At 42.6% G+C, this 21,995-nt stretch overlaps 1 protein-coding gene across 3 annotated transcripts in view; it reads right to left on the bottom strand.

The window, feature by feature from the left end:
- Cdk19 (cyclin dependent kinase 19) overlaps positions 1 to 21,995 on the bottom strand; it is a 174,589-nt gene that overhangs the window by 48,596 nt on the left and 103,998 nt on the right. For 2 of the 3 annotated variants that reach the window (XM_004660632.2, XR_006638124.1), the window contains exon 5: positions 8,628 to 8,685. The exons of the other annotated variant lie outside the window; for it this stretch is intronic. In XM_004660632.2, the coding sequence (XP_004660689.1) occupies positions 8,628 to 8,685 (58 nt within the window). The remainder of the gene's footprint in view (positions 1 to 8,627; positions 8,686 to 21,995) is intronic. 3 annotated transcript variants of the gene reach the window in all.

The raw sequence follows: 21,995 nt of genomic DNA, 5'->3' as shown, positions 1-21,995 counted from the left end.
GACTGGGATAAATGCAGAGAATTGGTAGAAACAAGAGAGAATCTAAAAAGATGAATTTGGCTTGGGACAACTCAGTTCAGGTTATCATAAGGACACCTAGAAAAAGATTCAGAGAGAGGGGTAGGGAGGGAGGAAGAGAGAAGAAAGGAAGGAGGGAGAAACAGAGAGATTAAGACTAGGAATCCACATCACAGAATCATTTTCATATCCAAGACTTTGAGGAAACAGATTACCAAACCCTTAAAGTATAATTGTGAAGGGAGGGCCTGTCCCAAACCAGCATTGCATATGTCTTAAAACACTAGGTTAATACAGGGAGGCAATAATGAATAAAATAAACAATTAATACCAAAAATACTGTCAAAACTGACCAAATACTCTAGTTCTTTTCTTTCTTCTTTTATCTTTCTTTTCTTTCTCTTTTGGTATATGTGAGGGGTGCACATCTGTGTACTGTAAACACACATGTATGTGCATGTCTGTGTGCATATTGGGGCCAGAGGATATCAGCTGTTATCCTTAGGTCTTGCCCATCTCTTTTTGAGACAGGGTCTTTCACTGGCCTGGAGCTCACCAGTTAGGCTAGACTGGCTGCTTAGCAAACCCCAGGGACCCACTTGTCTCTGCCTCCCCAACACTGGGATGGCAGGTATGTGCCACCATGACTGGCATTTTATGTGGGTTTTGGGGATCAACTTCAGGTCCTTATGAATGTACTTTACTGACTGAACTGTCTTCCCAACCCCTCCCACTAGTTAGACATCTCAGATCCACCTCTTTTAGGAAATACCAATTATCCCTTATAAAAAATTACTGGGAATTCTACAAAGTGGACAGAGGGACAGTTGTGGTGGTATAAGCCTTTAAACCCAGCACATGGGAGGCAGAGGTAGGAGGAGTGCATTGAGTTCAAGGCCACCCTAAGACTACAGAGTGAATTCCACATCAGCCTGGACTAGAGCGAGACCCTACCTTGAAAAACAAAAAAAGGACAGAGGACTGTATGAACATCTCTGCTGAAGAGAGACGTAATGCACTGTTAGAGAGACTTTCCTAAAGAACTACAAATTCAAAATTGGTCACATAGGCTTCTACTGTGAGCCCCCATGAGAAAAACGAAACAACTTATAGCCAAAACCAGGTAACTCTCAACTGGAAAAAAAAAAAAAAAAAACATGACATCAAAGACTCTCTTTGGCCTGGATGGAAAGTATCCTATTGGGTACTTCCCACTACATCTTGTTTTACAGAACTAGGAGATAAACTCTAAGGTTTGTATTCCTCACCTCAAAGTTGTGCTCACTTTTTCTGAGGGCACATTCAAGTAGGTTTCTGAAAAGCTTGGTGGTCCTCGGCATCAACTGTGCCAAAGTAACTAAACTCAAAGCCCTTGGACATTTGTTACCTTTCACTCTCTCATATTTTCTTTTCCTCTCTCTCTTTCTCTCTCTCTCTTTTGTGTGTGTGTGTGTGTGTGTGTGTGTGTGTGTGTGTGTGTGTGTGTGTGTGTGTGTATGTGTTTGAGATAGGGTCTTACTTCTAGCCCAGGCTGACCTGGAATTCATTCTGTAATCTCAGGGTGGCCTTGAACTCATGGGGATCCTCCTACCTCTGTCTCCCAAGTGCTGAGATTAAAGGCATGTGCTACCACTCCTGGCTTGTATTTCTCTTTTTTTAGTTTTATTTATTCATTTTAGGGGGGCAGAGATAAAGAGAGGGAGGGAGGGAGGGGAGAGCAAGAGAAAGAGAGAGAGAAGATAATAGGCAGGTCAGGGTCAGCCACTAAAAACAAACTATCGATGCATGCTCCACCTCGTGGGTCTGGCTTACATGGATCCTGGGGAATCAAACCTGGGTCCTTTGGCTTTGAAGGCAAGTGCCTTAATCACTAAGCCATCCTCCAGCCCTCTCTTATGTTTCTTGGGGGGGGGATATGGATATGTATGTGGCATGTATAAACTCACATGCTCACATGTGGGTACACATGTGTATGTATGCAGGTACTTGTACACATATATGCATGTGGAGGCCAGAGGTTTACACCATGTGTCCTCCTCAGTCAGACCCCATCTTACAATTTGGGGGTTTTTTGTTGTTGTTTTTTTGACCTGGAATTCACTATGTAGTCATCACGGTGGCCTCAAACTCATGGGGATCCTCCTACCTCTGCCTCCCAAGTGCTGGGATTAAAGGCATGTGCCACCACGCCCAGTGCCATCTTACACTTTTGAGACAGGCTGTCTCATGGAATTTAAAGCTCACAGTCTGAGCTTGACTAGCTACCACTAAGCCTGGGGTTCCTCCTGATGCCACCTCCCAGCACACACCCCCACACCTGGCACCTTGTGTGTGCAGCAGGTCTACACTCCGGTTCTTGTTCACACTGCTACAACAAGCCCTTCCCCTGCTGAGCCATCATCCCAGTCCATCTCCCCAGCCCCATAACAAATTTCTTAAATCTTTTACATTTGGATACTTAATAATTATCTAAGAACTCCATTTGGGGGGGTACATCTATTTTAAATCCAAAAAACTAGAGCCAAAACAATAAAATTTCCTCCTACCAAGGAAAAGAAAAACTATATATTAACAGGGCCCAACCACTTGGATTACTATGTTGCTATTTAAAAATGTTTAAGCTGGGCATGGTGGCACCCATCTTTAATCCCAGTACTTAGGAAGCAGAAGTAGGAGGATCACTGAAAGTTTGAGGCCACCTTGAGACTACATAGTGAACTCCAGGTTTGCCTGGGCTAGAGTGAGACCCTACCTCGAAAAACCAAAAAAAGAAAAAAGAAAAAGGCTTGCTCCACCAACCCCAGCTAAAAATGTCTAGACCAGACATGGAGGTGCACACCTTTAATCTCAGCCCTGGGGAGGCAGAGGTAGGAGGATCGCTATGAATTCAAAGCCAGCCTAGGACTACAGAGTGAATTCCAGGTCAGCCTGGACTAGAGTGAGACTCTACCTGAAAATAACACTTTGTTTTCAGTATAACATAAACAAACAAACAAACAAACAGGTGGGCTGGAGAGATAGCTTAGCGGTTAAGCGCTTGCCTGTGAAGCCTAAGGACCCCAGATCGAGGCTGGATGTAAACCTGATGCACATGGTGGCATATGCATCTGGAGTTTGTTTGCAGTGGCTAGAGGCCCTGGCACAACCATTCTCTATCTGCCTCTTTCTCTCTCAAATAAATAAATATGTATATTCATATATATAATATATATAAATGGACACAAAATTATTATTTCAAAAGAGAAGAAACATGTAACCTAAGATATTACACCTGTGGGCCCACATCAACTGGTAAAGTGAATCTTCAAAGTATGCCATAGCACAGTTAGCCAGAATTTTGCAAGCAAGTGCCTTTAACCTCTGAGACATCTCTCCAGCCCCAGTTGGACAGGATTTAAAATACTATACAAGGTTGGAGAAGAGGCTCAGCAGTTAAAGGTGCTTGCTTGTAAAACCTGAAGGCCTGGGATCAATTCCCCATTGTCCATGTAAAACCAGATGTACAAAGTGGCCCATGCATCTGGAGTTCATTTGTGGTAGCTAAAGGCCCTGGCACACCCATACTTTCCCTCTTTCCTCCATCCGCCCCCGCCCTCTGCTTGCAAATAAAGAAAAGAATATTTTTAAAGGGTTGGAGAGATGGCTTAGTGGCTAAGGTACTTGTCTGCAAAGCCTAAGGACCCTGGTTCAGTTCCTCAGTAGCCACATAAAGCCAGCTGCACAAGGTGGCACATGCATCTAGAGTTTGTTGCAGTGGCTGGAGGCCCTGGCAAACCCATTCTCTCTCTCTCTCTCTCATTCTGTCTCAAATAAAAATAAATAACTTAAAATAAAATAAACATATTTTTAAAGGGCTGGAAAAATGAGCTGGCAGCTAAACACGCTTGCTTGCAAGGCCTGCTAGTCTGAGTTCAATTCCCCAGGACCCACGTGAAGCCAGATGCACAAAGGGGCACATGCATCTGGAGTTCATTATCAGTGACAACAGGTCCTGGTGCACTCATACTTTCTCCCTCGCTCTCTTTCTCTCACATAAATTTAAAAAACAAAACAAGCCGGGCGTGGTGGCGCACGCCTTTAATCCCAGCACTCCAGCACGCGGAAGGCAGAGGTAGGAGGGTCACTGTGAGTTCAAGGCCACTCTGAGAGGACAGAGTGAATTCCAGGTCAGCCAAAAAAAAAAAAAAAAAAAAAAAAACGAAACAAGGCTGAAGAGATGGTTTAGAGATTAAGGCACTTGCCTGCGAAGCCTAAGGACTCATGTTTGACTCTCTAGGTCACACATAAGCCAGACACACAGTGACACAAGGGCGCAATACTGCACATGTGCACAAGGGGTACACATATCTGGAGTTCGGTTGTAGTGGCTGGACGCCCTGGCACACCAACTCTCCCTTGCTGTCTCTCTCTCATAAAAAAAAAAAAAGGTCATTCTTTTGGGCTTGCCTCAAAAAAATTAACAATATTCATATTTTGACAATGAACAGTAAATACAAATATTAAAAGATGACTCTGATTAGAGTCCTATTTGCATTTCTGGTTGTAAAATAAATTTTAATATGCCCAATCATATCCTGATTTCATCATATCCTGATTTCTCACAATTCTGTTCTCTTATTTCTACCTGGCACAGTTTTGTTGAGAAGGAACACTGTATTATTGTCTAATCTTTTCTATAAAGTGACTGTTTACTGACTTCCTCAAATTGACACTTGGTTCAATACCAAAATAATCAAAAATAAAAGGTAAGTCATATGTAATGATTATACTAAGTTAGACATTAATGATCAATCTTTCCTTAGAACTAGCCACACCATATGAACTTATGACTATAAAATCAAACTGGCTAAATGCAAAACGAACATAAAACTGAAAACTTACTTCAAATACTGCAAACATCAAATCTTTATAAAATATAAATAACTGTAAACACAAGGAAAAAAGTCTAGTTTAAAGAAGACTTTTTTTAAAATTTTTGATTTATTTACTTGCAAGCAGAGGGAGACAGAGAGAGAATGGGTGACCAGGGCCACCAGCCACTGCAAACGAGCGCCAGATGAGCATACCGCTTTGTGTGTCTGGCTTTATGTGGGTAACGGACACTCAACTCAGACTTGGGTCCTTGGGCTTTGTGGGTGAGTGCCTTAACTGTCAAACCATCTCCCCAGCCTTTTTTTTTTTTTCTTTTTTGGTTTTTTGAGGTAGGGTCTCACTCTGGTCCAGGCTGACCTGGAATTAACTCTGTACTCTCAGGGTGGCCTTGAACTCGTGGTGATCCTCCTACCTCTGCCTCCTGAGTGCTGGGATTAAAGGCGTGCACCACCACGCCCACTCTTTTTTTTTTTTTTTTCCTTAATTGACTAAGATACCTATTTGAGTGAGAAGCTGATATAGGATGATGACAATGGTCACTGTCAGCCTGGGTTACAGAGTAAGGTCCAGGCTAGCCTGAGACATTACCTGGAAAAAAAAAAAAGAATTTAAATGCCTATTTCCCTCACATACTACCTGTGCTTCCTTAGGCTTTTCTTGATTATTTTAACCTTAGGGAGAACTTTCTAGCATGTTGGACACAGGAGGGGATTGATTAGGGTTAGTGTGATGCCAGAGCTTCCTCCTGAGGAGCTCCAAGAGCTAGCTGATTCCTTCTCTAGAAACAGCTCCCTTAGCCTCATCTTCATCAGATCCTCGGGATCAGCCTTCCTGGTTCTGTGGGGCTGTGGGATAATAGAACAATACTCAACCACAATGTACAAAATGGGATGTTTGGCCACCTGGGAATTGTAAAGTAAAATTCTTTGAAAAAAGCCACACCTGTGTTAAATACTCCATGGCTGACTGATTAATACCGTATGACTATGGAGAGTTGCAGATCCACAGCCAATTATCTTTAGGCTCCTTAATAGTGTCTGACCTAACATCTTTCCAGCTATCAGGTAAAACCTTCAGAATGTATTAACAGACCACCAGAGTCCACTAACCTAAAAGCTAAGAACGTCATCAGGTAACATCTCAAACCCATAGCAGAGGTCTCTCTCTGAGTTCTCGTCCTCCCCCCACCCCCACCTCAGGGAGGTCTCCATCTCTGTGTTCATCCCCGGCCCCTGCTGTAATAGACCTACCCGATGTTTTCCGCCAATATATTTGGAAAATGCCTTGATTTATTTTAGGACTTTCCCTTGTCCTGACTATAAAAGCTCATGCAACCACTTCCACCTTGGAGCATATTGTTTAGGGCAGCCTAAATCCATATTCCTGAGCCACAGTCACTCATATCTGGCTCAGAAGAAGTCAGAGAAGACTCACTTTGAAGTAAGAGTTAGCTGTGTTTCACATCAACACAGATAAGATGCACTTTAAAATGAGGGAGAGGAAGACAAAAGGAGAAACTCAAGAAGGTCAGTGACAGAGTTCAGGTAGAGGAACGACATTTAAAAGCAAGAATGGGCACTTGCAGGCAGGATTCAAAAAATCAAGAGTTGTTCTTTCCCTGAGACTATGTCAACAGAGATCAGGGAAGTCATAGCCCACAGCTCTGGTATCAGCAGGCAGCCCTGTTTGCAGGGAACCCAAGCAGAAGCTTGAAAGAGTAAGTAGGATACAAGCTCTGCCCAGCTTTCCCTTTCTGGGATATCTACCTTCAGAGTTAGCTAAGTGAGACAACGTACACAAGCTCTGCCCATACCACATTTCATGTTGCCATCTCTCCTGGGGAGGGTGTAGCTTTTATCTCCCTTTCATCTGTTTCTAGCAAACGGTGGACAATAAATACCAAGGGAAAGGGTGGCATAAAGTAAAAATAGAGGGCTGAAGAGATGGCTTAGCAATTAAGGTGCTTGCCTGCAAAACCAAAGGATCCTGGTTTGCTTCCCCAGGACCCATATACGCCAGATGCACAAGGTGGCACATGCATCTGGAAGCTGTTTGCAGTGGCTGGAGGCACAACCATTCCCATTCTCTCTCCCTATTAAGTAAATAAATAAAAATATTTTAGGGCTGGAGAGATGGCTTAGCAGTTAAGGCGCATGCCTGCAAAGCCTAAGGACCCAGGTTCAATTTTCCAGGTCCCATGTAAGCCAGATGCACATAGTGGCACATGTGTCTGGAGTTCGTTTGCAGTCGCTAGAAGCCCTGGCATGCCCGTTCCTTCCCCCCCCCCGACTATAATAAATAAATAAATAAAATCTTTTTAAAATGTTTTAAAAATAAATAAACTAGAAACAAATGAGAGCAATGGAAAGAGGAGAGGACTAGGGGAGATGACTCAGCTGTTAAGGCACCTGCTTTCAAAACCTGCAGGGCTAGGTTTGATTCCTCAGTGACCATGTAAAGCCGGAAGTATAAAGGGGACACATGTATCTGGAGTTCATTTGCAGTGGCATGAGGCCTGGTACACCCATGCTTACTCACTCACTCCCTCTCTAATAAATTTCTTTATTTGTTTATTTATTTTATTTTGGTTTTTCAAGGTAGGGTCTTGCTTAGGCCTACGCTGACCTGGTATTTACTATGTAGTTTTAGGCTGGCCTTGAACTTACAGCGATCCTTCTACTTTTGCCTCCTGAGTGCTGGGATTAAAGGTGTGCACCACCATACTGGGCTCAAAAAAAAAAACCAAAAATGTTTTTCATGTCTTTAAAAAGAAAGGGGCCAGGTATGGTAGCATACACCTTTATTCCCAGCAGTCCAGAAACAAGAGGTAGGAGGTTTAAGGCCAGCCTGGTGGTACTAAGTGAGTTCCAGGTCAGCCTAGGCTACAGTGAGACCCTACCTTGAAAAAAAATCCAAAACAGAACATAAAGAAAGGGAGGGAGGAGGGAACAAAAGACAAGCAGCTCTCAGGAACTTACTTAACATCTGCACACTTGGACTGAAGGTGAATCTCATCAAACTCAAAGAAGAGTTATTGTGCAAAGGAACCCATTCAGAACAGTGTGCTCAGAACTGGGTAGAAACCAGCAGCAGGACAGCCTCACAGGAAGGAAAGCAGTATGTCTGCAGTGCACCCTTTGCACCGTTTTGCATTGCCTCTAGCATCTATATTCTAATGGCAAAGAAAGGCAGAGGATACCAAATTTCTTTCCAAACCCTGCCTGCTTATCCAAGACAGGCAAGTGTAGAGGCTGTAAATGTATATTTTCCACTTGAACAGATGTGTCCGCTCCTGGCACATGACATATAGGTCAGGGAGACACCTGGGGGAGACCTGTGAGGGTCTTTAAGTATGAGGCCAGGGTTGGAGGAGTATATTCAAGGAAAGAACACTGGGGAAACTAAAGACAAACCCATGCAAATTCGGAGTTATACTTGATAGCAGTGGTAGCTGCATATGCACACGTGTACACGCACTCACATGCACACACACACAGGGTGTCATATGAGAGCGAATGGCCTTGTGGGCTTGTTGATTCCAAGTGATGCCTCACCTTAGAATGACAGGATTGTATTTTGGGGAAAAAGTCCTGGCAGCCTAATAGACTACCTACATTTTCCAACAGATTTTCTAAAAACCCGATGAGGAAATAATTTAAAAATTAACAACTTAAATAAGAGTATTAAAAAGGGTAGTCGCTTCAGTTTAATAAATTATTTTAGGAATAATTACCTACCTATTTTGACTCTCCCCCTCTCAGGACCTTCTCCCATTACTAGGATATTTGCTGGTTTCTAGAAATAAAAATAGAGCATTCAAATTACTACATTTATTCTTTTGACATGCTCTAAAATGGAAAAATTCTTATAATATGAAAATATCATTTCTGTATTTTTATGTATTTCCATCCAATCTAAACTAATCAAATATTAAGTGCCTTTTATAGTTAAAGCATTTGCTATACTGAAGTTACCACTAATTTTATATAAATATCCTTGCTAGGGAAGCATAATTTATCTCCAAAATTACTTAAATAATTACAAAGTAATTAAAGCTATAATTTCCATTCATCCCATAATTTTAAAACTTGCACAAATTATATATATATATATATATATATATATATATATATATATATATATATACAGTACTTATTGCCCACAATAGAACTATATGGTGGAAATTTTTTTGCATAAAAATTTCAGACCACAATTTACCTTCACTAAAGTAAGTCAAGTCAAACAGTCCCTGATAAAGATCTCTAAACTACCACAGGAAAGCATCAACATTGAAATAGACACTATTCAAATTCATGTCAACTATGGGACATGCAAAAATAAGAAATTCCAGATATAATTTTAAGATGTTGAAAACTACAAACCAAAATTAATAGAGAACTATGAAAAGAAAAAGGGCAAGCTACAGAAATATCCAAGTACTGACTGGCCTCCTCAGTCACCCTCAGTGGCAGCGGAGACACAGAAGCTGCTGCAATGGCTTAGGGCTGGGGGTAGCAGGTGAGTCTTCTTTATGTACTCTTTGGGGGTAAAGTGTGTGTATTTTTAATTATTGGATTCATTTATTTTCTGCCCCCCCTCCTCAGGTAGGGTCTCACTCTAGTCCAGACTGACCTGGAATTCACTATGTAGTCTCAGAGTGGCCTTGAACTCATGATGATCCTCCTACCTCTGCCTCCCAAGTGTTAGGATTAAAGGCATGTGCCACTACGCCCAGCTCTTTCTTTTCTCTCTATAGTCTAGGTTGGCTTCAAACTCATTATGTAGCTTGGGCTGGTCTTGAACTTACTAGGATCCTCTCCTGCCACAGCCATGAATAGCCATGAATATATTTTTAATGTCTCCAGGACAAAAATCCAAACCAAGCATTAAGAAGACAGAAAATAAAAACATACTAAATCAAGTTCCTAACCTCAGATACTGACCAAGTAGATTAAAAAACTGGAAGCTTTGTATAATATTAGAAGCTACTGCTATGTATAAGTTATAGAGAGGCCTAAGAGTCTTCAATTAGTGATTAAACTGGTTTACTTTTACAATCTCTTTCAACTTGCTGGTTTAAAAAAAAAATCATTTCATAAAATGATGGAGAATGGAATTTCAAAGGGGAAAGTGTCGGGGGGAGGGAGGGAATTACCATGGGATATTTTTTTATAACCATGGAAAATGTTAATAAAAATTAAAATTTTTTTAAAAAATCATTTCAATGAAAACAATAAGCACATGCATACACACACAAGTAACTCCAAGAAGTAGCTAGTGATTTCACTATTGAAGGAAATACTCACCGAGGACAGACAGATTCTGAACAGAGCAGAAATAGCAGAGTGGCCAGCACAGCAAAGGCACTGAGAAGGGGAAAGGCCTAGGACAAGCATGCCCAGGACACAAAAAGCGGGAAGGATTCTTGGCTTTTTGGTTTTTCAAGGTAGGGTCTCACTCCAGTCCAGGCTGATCTGGAGTTTACTATGTAGTCTCAGAGTGGCCTTGAACTCATGGTGATCTTCCTACCTCTGCCTCCCGAGTGCTGGGATTAAAGACATGCACTACCACACTCAGCCAACACTGTATACTTTTAAACATTGGGTGGAATAATCTGACCCTAGGACTATAGGCAATGAGAACAGTGGAGAGGGAAAGATACCAGAAACTGGGTATGAAGTGATAAGGGAACAAAGTTGCAGGTATGGAGCTGAGAAACATTTTAGAGGCCATTTATAATCCTTTGTGTTGGTAACAAACAATTAAGAGAATGCCATCAAGACCCTGACTTTGTGTGACTGTAAGAATTATGGAGCCTTTTATAGAAATTTGAAAGTTAGGAGAGGTACTGGCTTGGGATGGGGAACAAAGAACAGGAGATAACGCCAAGTTTGAGTACCATGAGAGGTCTAAGCCATGCTAGAGAGAATAGAAATAGAAATTTGCAGATCTGAACGTTAACTGCAGTTGAATGTGACAACTAGAGACAGGATAAGGTCTCAGAGCAGAGTGTGGCAAACAGCAACAGACAAAATGATTAGTTAATTAATTTTAAAAAGCCTTCAAAATTCAAGTTTGGCAAATATCTATTAAAGAGCCATTAAAAATGTTATACTGCAGACTTTCAGGAAACAATGAACACCTGAAGGCCCTGACTCTTCAAGGGGCTTAAGTGTAATAAGGAAAGATGGACAGAGTATCAGGACCATTATCAAAGTGCAGAGAGGTAGACAGAGAGAGAAAGGGAGAGGGAGAATCATTACAAATCAATGACTTTGTGGGGTTCTTTCTTTTTTCAGGGCAGAGTTTCACACTAGCCCAGGCTGACCTAGAATTCACTATGTAGTCTCAGCTGACCTCGAACTCACAGCAATCCTCCTACCTCAGCCTCCCGAATGCTGGTATTAAAGGTGTACCCCACCATGCCCGGTCAGTAATGACTTTCAGTGAACACCAGGATGGGCATTAGGAAGATGGCTTGAAGACTGAGATTCTGACAAGCACAAACAGTAAGAGCAACTTTTTAGGTCCATGGAAGCCTATGTAACGGCAGGATCATATAAAAACACAGACATGGCATACTGACAGTCTATGAGCACCATGTGACCAGTGGGAAACCGTGCTGCAAACAGATGCCATGTTACAGAAACTGGAATTTATTCTGCAGACAGAGCCAAGGCAGAATAATGAGATAATCAGATGTATCTTTAAGCAGCATTCAGTAGCAATTTGAAGGATAGCCTGGAACGGAGAGACCACAGAGACGAGTGCTGGAAACCAGTTGGCAGTACACGACAATAGTCTAGGAAAAGCGCAGTCTTTTTTTTTTTTTTTTGAAATTTATAAATATAATTTTTTTTACATAGGCTATAGTCTTATACCCCCCAAACCCAGTCCCCAATTCCCTGGAGGCCCTCCACAGTAGAGCCCTTGCTGTTGACTATGTGATAATTAGGGCTTGTGTTAAGTTTCTTGGTGGGGGGGGGGCTAAACCTCAGGATGTTTCTACCCACACTATAGCTCTTACAATCTTCCCACCCCCTTTCATGCAAGAAGAATCCCTGAGCCTTGAGTGTGTTGGCAGATTATTTTTAGTATGGAGTTCTCTGTAGTTCCGTTATGTGTTTCAGTTCGCCTCCATGTTTGTAAGTGTGGTCTATCTTATGGCACTAGTCACAGACCAATAGAAATGCATTTCAACGTAAAGGTTCAAGACTTGGCTTCAAAAAGAAATTAAAACAACATCTCCACCCTTATTCATCACACTAAGTCAAAGGTTATGATGAAGAGAAGGAAAGAGAAAATGATAGGAAATTGTCTCACTCTTGTAGAGCTTACATTTTGTTAAAAAGATAAAAACAGTAAATTAATATATAGATAGATATAGATTAGATATAGATATAAATAGATATAGATCAGTATTGTGTAAAAAAGAGAGAGAAAGATTCCTATGTCTGGTGCTACAGTTTATAGAACAACTATGTGCTGCAAAAGAACCAATTCTCTGGCTGGAGGGATGGCTTAGCAGTTAAGGCATTTGCCTGCAAAGCCAAAGGACCCAGGTTTGATTCCCCAGGACCCATGTTAGCCAGATGCACAAGGTAGCGCATGCATCTAGAGTTCATTTGCAGTGGCTGGAGGCCCTGGCACACCCATTCTACCTCTGTCTCTCCCCACCCTTCTCTCTGTCAAATAAATAAAAAATAAATTTTTTTTTAAAAAGAATCAATTCTCAAACCACCTTGCACACCTTACAAGAGCTGAGAAACAGCTACAACAACTTTGCTTGGCTTGAAATAATGCACCCTGGTTGCTGAAGAGTTAGGAAAGGTAGAATGAGCCCGAGAGCAGATGTAATCCAGTGGGGACACGAACATTAGGCAAGGTAACCAAGACCCTCAAGGGATGTGATCCTAGAAAAATTCCCCATTGTTGACCTGAGAACTAATACAATTCATTTAGGGGCTGGAAAGAAGGCTCACAAGACAAGAAGCTTGCTTGCAAAGTCTAATGACCTGGGTTTGATTTCCCAGGACCCACATGAAGCCATGCCCAGTCCATGCATTTAAAAAAATCTTATTTATTTACTTAAGAGAGACAGGCAGGCAGAGAAAAGGTAAGTATGGGTATGCCAGGGCTTCCTGCTACTGCAAGCAAACATCAAGACATATGTGCCCCTTCATGGATCTGGCCTTATGTCGATACTGGAGAATTGAACCTGGGACATCAGGCATTGCAAGCAAGTGCCTTTAACCACTGAGCCATCTCTCCAACCCATTTTCTGCATTTTTATACTTGGCAGCATACTACATTTTTACATTTATACTTGACAACATACATACATACATACACACACACACACATTTCTACATGTATATGTTAGGATAACAACAGAGACCAAAAATAAGGGAAGGAATTTAGACAGGTACTATGACAAGGGGCCTGGAATGGGTTATCTTCTAGTACTGAAGCACTGTTTAAATTCTTCAGAGAAAAGCTCGTGGAGAAGCGAGCATTTGGGATAAGATGTGAAGGAAGAGCAGCAGTGAGGAGGGGGTATAGGGAACAGCAGCCAAGACAGAGAGAGAACAGGCTGCAGAACCCAAGGCAGAAACACGGCCGAGAAGACCCAGGCTGGGGGGCCCCTGGGACTCTGGGAAGCAGGAATAATGCAACAGTGACAATCAGAGAGGAAGCCAAGGGAGGCCTGCTTCCTTTCCAAGCAGTTCCACTTTGAAGATAAGCCATCTTAGTAACCAGAGTCCACTAAGCTCTGCACCCATATTCTGAGAGCTGGTGAGAAGTGCCACAAGAATTGTAGATATGAAGGTGTTTAGGAGAGGGTGAGGAGGAAAGGAAGGATGAAAGAGAGGGGAGGAAAGGATAGCACAGGCTCTAGAAGCTAGGAGTTTAAAAAGAAAGAGGTTGTCAGGTGCAACTGAATGGAAGCTGAGGACATGCAACTGAAATGAACGAGAAGGTTATTGGGTTACTCGTGACTAAATAAAAATAGTTTTTGTGGGCTGGAGAAATGGCTTAGCAGTTAAGGCATTTGCTTGCAAAGCCAAAGGATCCTGGTTCGATTCCCCAGGACCCATGTAAGCCAGATGCACAAGGGGGCGCATGTGTCTGGGGTTCATTTGCAGTGGCTGGAGGCCCTGGCATGCACGCTCTCTCTCACTCCCCACCCCCATCTTTTTCTCTCAAATAAAAAAATATACATATTAAAAATAGTTTTGTGGATCTGGGGAGATGGTTCTGTGGTTTAAGGCTCATTCTTGCAAAGCTTTGCAGGCCTCGGTTCAATTCCCCAGCCACCCATATAAAGCCAGACAGGTATTCAATTGCAGGCGCAAGAGATCTTATCGCATGTGCACATGCAGACACATGAGCACACGCGCATGCACACACGCATACACACACACATACACACACACACACATACACACACACACACAATTTTTATGCCTTCACAGAAGCCAGACACAGTAAAGCTTAAGTGGGGAGAAGGCAAAGATGGGTTTACAGTGTAACTTCGAAGGCCTTAGTAAGAATGGAATCTTTAGTGTCATGATTTTTATTTATGTATTTATTTTTGTTTTTTTTTTTTCAAGGTAGGGTGTCACTATAGCCCAGGCTGACCTGGAATTCACTCTGTAGTCCCAGGCTGGCCTGGAACTCACAGTGATCTTCTTACCTCTGCCTCGCAAATGCTGGAATTAAAGGCATGGCTTTTTAAATTTTTGTTTGTTTGTTGATTTATTTCTAGGGAGGAAAGGAAGACAGACAGAGAGAAAGAAAATGGGCACACCAAGGTCTCTAGCCACTACAAACAAACGCCAGACGCATGTACTGCCTTGTGTCTCTGACTTATATGGGTTCTGGAGAATTGAACCTAGGTCCTTAGGCTTTCCAAACAAGTGCCTTAACCGCTAAGCCATCTCTTCATCCCAGGTGTCATTTTCAAATGTGTGTCCTTTAAATGTTATTACCTGTGCCCTTCCTTAAAAGTAACAACAAATTATATAGCCATCATTAAAATGTGCTTCTGCCAGGCGTGGTGGCACACACCTTTAATCCCAGCACTTGGGGGTGGGGAAGGTGGAGGGAGGCAGAGGTAAGAGAATCACCATGAGTTGAAGGCCACCCTGAGACTACAGAGTGAATTCCAGGTCAGCCTGACCTAGAGTGAGACCCTACCTTGAAAACCCAAAATAAATAAATAAATAAAAATAATAAAATGTGCTTCCATTTTCAAAGTATTTTCTCACCAATCATTTCATTCTTTTGATAGGCATAGTCAAGGGTCTACCGGACCAAGAAGCTAGTCTGAGAATAACCATAATTCTCAAGAGTCAATATGGAATTGTATCATAGACGTTATGTAGATTTTTTTCAAAAGACTACTGTGGTGGTTTGAATAGACGGCCCCCAATATATTCAGTTCTTTATGTAGTTTGCATCTATTGGCTACCTGGCTGGAGGCAATGTCACTGAGTGATCTTAAGGTGTGGTGGTAGGATTCCGATTTCAATCTAAAGATATGCAAAGTGTGTGGCTTTTGGCTTTTGGCTTGTGCTTTTCTCTTTGTCTGCTTGGGCCTGTGAATGCAGGCCAGCTTCTTCTGCCATTATGGAACTCCCCCTGGATCTGTAAGCTTCAATAAATCCCTTCCTCCATAACTGTGCCTGGTCTGGAAGTTTATCTCAGTGAACCTGAATCTGTCTGCTACAGAATTTGGTACCAGGAGTGGGGTGAGATGAACCTGACCATGTGGATGTTGATCTTTTGGAACCTTTGTTTTGGAGGAATAGGCACAGACTTGGTGCTTGCAACTGAAGATGTCTTCTGGAGTGGTAAGCCAAGTTTTACAGCCTATTCTGCTGAGAGTCTGAGAATGCTAAGTGCAGACAGCATTGAACTTCGAGGCTTGGTTTATGAGCTTTCTAAGTAGAAGGAAAGACTGCAGAGAACTTTGTTGGAACTGGGCTATTGGCATAAGGGCTGGCTGCATCCTGCTGCCCAGGCCCAGAGAGTTTAATCAAGGTTAAATTTGTAATGATGTGCTTGGCTAAAGATATTGGACTAAGAGATTTAAGATTTTAAGCTGGAAAACCTCAAATAAGTTAAAATTATAGGCGCTGAGACTGGTTTTAGGTTACTGAATCTGCTATTGTCAAACACTTTAGCAATCTTAAAGGAAGATGGTCCAATTGCTTTACCATGGAAAGGATGCCTGAGGAAAGACTATCATAGAAATGCAAACACTTTTGGAAAGAGTTGACTAGAGAAGGAACCTGCTTTGCAAGGTTATGATTTATTTTGTCTGTGAATTAAGAATATGGCTGTGTCCTGCACACCTGGTATTGGTTTCAGAAGCATGAAAAATACAAGGAGTGGTTGTGAATTGCACATGCTTCTAGGAGCTGCCGCTGAGATGCGGCATGAGGTAGAGCCTGATAGGCTAAAAGAGACTTTGGAAAATGTGAGGAGTGATCATGAATTGCACACGGTTCCAGGAGCTGCTGCTGAGACGCAGTATGAGGCAGGCCATGATGCCCTGATAGGCTGAAAGAGCCTTTGGAAGATGGACTGTGGTTTGCATGAAGACCTGAAGATGTTTTGGATATACCAGGACTGTGCAAGGGCTACCATAGAGTGTATTGTTGACCTGGGATGGAAATGTTCCCTGGCTACTCTGCCCAGCTGGAGGGGCAGAATTGGAAAATCTGGAGACTGTCAGTCTTGAACTTGAACTGCAGAAGTTTGATGTTTGTTTGATGGTGGCTGAGTTTGCATTGTTTTAGTCTCTCCTTGCTATGCCTTATACTGAGAGACCAGAAAGAAATAACACGTAACTAATTAAACAATGACACTGCCATTGTAGGACAAACCATTGTGAACAAAGGAGGATCCCGGGCTCGGCTCAGATAAGGAACTAACTGATTAAAGTGCCGACCTTTGCTTCTGAAACTCATGCTCGCTTGCTCAACAGGACATTCCAGAAATACTTAGCTCTGGGGGCCTCCGGCCCCTTGCAAAAGATAGGATCTGCAAGCAGTCTGCTGACCAGAGATGCGCAACTAGAAATGTTCCCGCGCGCGCCTTCTTGGAACCAATCATTTTAAAAGATGCTATGTGATGTAACCCTTTTGCCCCCTTCCCACTCTTTTCCTTTATAAACCCCTACTTTTAGAAGGTCAAGGCTCTCTCCCACTCCCGCTGCGTCGGTCTGTGTGGATTGAGTCCCTGCTTAAGCTTGACATTAAAAGAAACCTGTTGCTTTTACATTCGAGTGTCTCGGCTTCTGTGGCGGTCCTCTAGGTGACTCCTGGGTGACCGGGGGTCTTGGCTCCTGGTCAGGGGTCATGGCACAACAATACCAATTGAAAATGTTTACTCTGTCTGTGACTTTATATGTTACAAGTGTTTAACTTGTTTGATTTTACAGGTCTTAATATCTTAAATTGGTGAAGATTGTGGAGACCTTTGAAATTGAACTGAGTACAATTTACAATGTGTAATGGTTATAAATGTATTGTGGGCCAGGGGCAGAATGTGGTGGTTTGAATAGATGGCCCCCAATATATTCAGTTCTTTATTGTTTGTAGTTTGCATCTGCTGGCTACCTGGCTGGAGGTAATGTCACTGGGTGATCTTAAGGTGTGGTGGTGGGTTTCTGATTTCAATCTAAAGATATGCAAAGTATGCCTAGCTGGAGTTCCTGAAGTGTGCTGTGGCTTTTGACCTTTAGGCTTGTGCTTCACTCTGTTTGGGCCTGTGAAGGCAGGCCAGCTTCTTCTGCCATTATGGAACTTCCCCTGGATCTGTAAGCTTCAATAAATCCCTTCCTCCATAACTGTGCCTGGTCTGGAAGTTTATCTCAGCGAACCTGAATCTGTCTGCTACAACTACCTTCACTAGTGATTACCATCAGTGAAAGTACATGTGTCACAAAGGAAAACAAAGGACAGTACAGCTCGTGCACACATAGCCACACAAATTTAAAAGGATAAAGAAGATGCTAGACTTGTTGACCCAGTTACGTCCCAATTCACACGGGCCACACTTCACCAAAACTCCTGCTCTTACTGTTAACACAAAGTGCCAGCTGTGAGAGCAAGTGATACTGCTGGGTTTGCACACTTTGGTTGCCATGGAAACAGGAGATATGGCGGGAGCTGGATGCCTCACATGTAAGCTACCAGCAATAAAATCAAACAGACAAATCAATGCTACAGGGTTTGTTTCCATTAAATTGCACTGTAAAGGCAAAGGTCTGGGAAACAGTGTACTAAATAATGTGATTACAGAGGCTATTCTTGAAATATCTGTATTTCTGTAGAATTTAGTTAATTCTTGATTGTATATTCATGATCCTTTTGCTGTCCTCCAGATTTGCTTCCTTTTATAGGATCACACTTATCCACAGGGTTATATTTATTTCAGTTAATTGGCACATCATAAGTAGAGCAGCCTCAGAGATACGCAATTATTCTACTACATTTGCGCTGCATTCCCCATCTCAAGACACTTGGGACAAAAAATACAGAACTCACAATATGACTCTTATCAGCATGGAAGAAGACAGAAAAACATCAACACAAGAGTACAGTCCTGAGGAACAGGTACAGACAGTCATAACATCCACTGGACTAGTCTCTGGGACATTCAACAGTGCAGGCTGAGTATGTTTTTAAACTTTTTATTGACAGCTTCCACAAGTATAGAGAATAAACTGCCACCCTCACTTCCACTCCCAAATCCACCCTCCAATGAATCCCTTCTTCTTTCCAGTCATTTTTTCTTCTATTTTGATGTCATCATTATTTTCTCCTATTATGAAGGTCTTGTGTAGGTAGTGTCAGGCACTGTGAGGTCATGGATATCAAGGCCACTTTGTGTCTGGAAGGCAGCTCTGTAAACAGTCCTTCCCTTCCTTTGGCTCTTGCATTGTCACTTTTTCCACAATGGACCCTAAGAGCCTTGGAGGGTGTGATAGAGATGTCTCACTTAGTATTGAACACTCCACTGTCACTCCTCCTCACTATGGTGACTTTTCAATCACCCCAGTTGCCACTGCCATCTGAAAAGAAAAGCTCCTCTAACCAAAAGTAAGAGTGACAATAATATATGAACACAAACATAGCAAAGTGCTTAGGGGCAGTGAGGTGGGGATCAGGTATGTGTGGGTCGATATTGATGGCCACAACCATGCTGTTATTTAAATATAGAGGTGGTACAATTCCCACGCATGACACAGAGGCACATTCAGGGGAAACCCCTCAGTTCACGCTCTTTCTGCACCATGTTCTTCCTTGTTCCCCAGGTTCAGAAACACGGCAAACACCTGTGGACGCATTAGTCTGCCTCATCTATTAACCCCTTAAAACCAGCTCATTAACTGGAGAATAGGTCATTATAAAATACAGCTTGGGGCTGGAGAGATGGCTTAGTGGTTAAGCACTCGCCTGTGAAGCCTAAGGACTCCAGTTCGAGGCTCGGTTCCCCAGGTCCCATGTTAGCCAGATGCACAAGGGGGCACACGCGTCTGGAGTTCGTTTGCAGAGGCTGGAAGCCCTGGCGCGCCCATTCTCTCTCCCTCTATCTGTCTTTCTCTCTGTGTCTGTTGCTCTCAAATAAATAAAAAAATAAAAATTAAAAAAAAAATACAGCTTGGAATGGTGGCACGTGGCACATGCCTGGAATCTTAGCACTTTGGAAGATGAGCAAGAGTATTAGGGATTCCAGGTCATCCCTACTACCTAAGTTCCTAGGCAAGTAGAAACAGGGATAACCATATCTAAAAACAAGACAGAGGCAGAGAGAAAGGAATGTTAGCCTGCATGACTGCAACTTCCTAGAAGGCAGGAGAGGTCTGTCACCTACACATCTACTAGAATCTTGCCACATACTAATATTTAATGTTGATTGAGTAAATGAACTAAACTGCCAACAGTGAGCACTCACAGTCCATCCAGATGAGGGTAAGGCATGTGTGTCCTTTGCTGGCTTCCACATCTTAAATGAGGAATCAGGAAATGACCCTAAAATATACAAACTCAATCCTGAATATAAAGTTTTAAAATTCTGATCTTATTACAGGATCTCAAAATTACCTATAGGCTAATGCCTTCCAAATCCAGACTACTAGGTATCTAACTTGCATGTATCTTACAGATACATCAATTGATTTGTAAATCAGTTCTGCAGTTATTACAAAACTCAACCCATCCACGCTGAAGCTTGACTTTTCCTTGTAGTTCCTTCTCAGTCAACAAAAGAAGTCTGAACTCTGCCCTGTCCTTCAGACCTTCAATCTAATCATTAATCTTCAGGCTAGACCAGCTTATGTCCCAAATATTTACCTACTATCCTCCCTCCTCTTTATTTTGATCACCTCTGCCCCACATTGTTGTGGTCTCTAACCCAGCTGACTACACCAACCAGGTAAAGCAGTTCGTTGTCTTTGAGTCTTTTTTAAAAAAAATTATTATTTATCAAGTTGAGAGGGAGAGAAAGAAGCAGAGAGAGGCAGATAGAGAGAAAATGGGTATGCCAGGGCCTCCAACCACTGTACACAAACTCCAGACACATGTCCCACCTTGTGCAACTAGCTTTATGTAGGTCCTGGGGAATTGAACCTAGATTCTTTGGCTTTGCAGGCAAGCGTCTTAACTGCTAAGCTATCTCTCCAGCCCTGACCTTGACTCTTTAAACCAACCATGACTCTGCCTGAGGAGTCTCTCTGTGGCCAACTCAGAAAAACTCACACTTTCAAAGAGGATGATTCAGACCCACCATCATCTAACCCCTCTTTCAGTCTGTACCTCACTCTCCTACCTTTCTTTTTACTATCTCTTATTTTGTTCCAGAGGTCCCACAGTTACCCTGTGCCCCTATTCACATGGTCTCCTTAGCCTGGAATGTCTCAGACCCATAAATTTCACCTCATTAACTTCTACTCATCCACAGAGCTCCAAGAAAGCCCCTATCCCAATGAGTTAGTTTTACTTCTGTTCTCAGTGTCTTGTGCTTAGCTCATCCTTGAGTCTGGCATACATTAGGAAGACAAAGTAAGTTTGCAAAGCAAGAATTTTAAGTCTAAACTAGTAACCCCCCCCATAGAAATCCAACTATAAATGCTCTAGTTTTAAATGACAGCTACATTCAGTATTGCCATTAGTCTCATACCTAAGGTAGGTTGAGGGTTTAAGAGACTGTCTTCTGAGTTGGAAGTTTCATATTTAGAGCTAGATATGAACTAGCTGTACATCAGAAGCAGCCAATGATATTAAATGTGTGACTGATTTCACTTTCCCTTACATCAGGCTGACAGTGTCTATAATACACCACTTAGGCTCAGCAAAGTGGTACTGTAAACAAAGCCTGCCACTGAGCGCTGCCAGCAGTCAACAATGTTCCTCTTGTCCGCCTTTCCCAAGTGCTGCAGGCCTGGGCACAGAGATAAGCTTTTCTCCAACAAGAGACCCCCCCCCCCCAAAAGCAAGCATTATAAAAGAAAAGCTCAGCCCAAGACAAGTACATGTTTCTGGAAACATATCTACCTAAGTAACAGGTTGAGAAGAGAAGATAATCAAAATACACTCCCCACTGATATTGATGGCAGGAAGGACTATGGCGGTGTAGGCATTTAAGTTCATCCTGAGTGAGTACAGCCCACCCTCAGAGAAGCAACAGTGATAAGGAACAGTTTTCTATTTACATCTGTGACACTCATGTGCCAATGATACAGCCTAATCTTCTTATCAAAAGAAATGACCAAACTCAGTTCCCATATCTTACTGATGGAGAATTTTAGGCCAGGGCGGGGGGGGGGGGGGGAAGACCCACAACCTCAACCAAGTTCTCCACAGAGCTACAGGCCTGAACAGGAGCACAAGTCTCCCAGGCTCATGGCCTCACCTTGGAAGGGTCTGCCCAACTGCGTACCTAGGTGACCGTGTTCCCACCAAGCAACCGCTGCATGCAATCTGTAAAAATGGAGCATTAAGCATTACACGCAAAAATCCCTTATTCTGGGCTGGAGAGATGGCTCAGCAGTTAAGGCACTTAACTGCAAAGCCTAAGAACCTGAGTTTCTT

Source organism: Jaculus jaculus, chromosome 7, assembly GCF_020740685.1.
Source record: "Jaculus jaculus isolate mJacJac1 chromosome 7, mJacJac1.mat.Y.cur, whole genome shotgun sequence".
Lineage (NCBI taxonomy): Eukaryota > Metazoa > Chordata > Mammalia > Rodentia > Dipodidae > Jaculus > Jaculus jaculus.
This window is presented reverse-complemented; position numbering and strand designations above follow the sequence as displayed.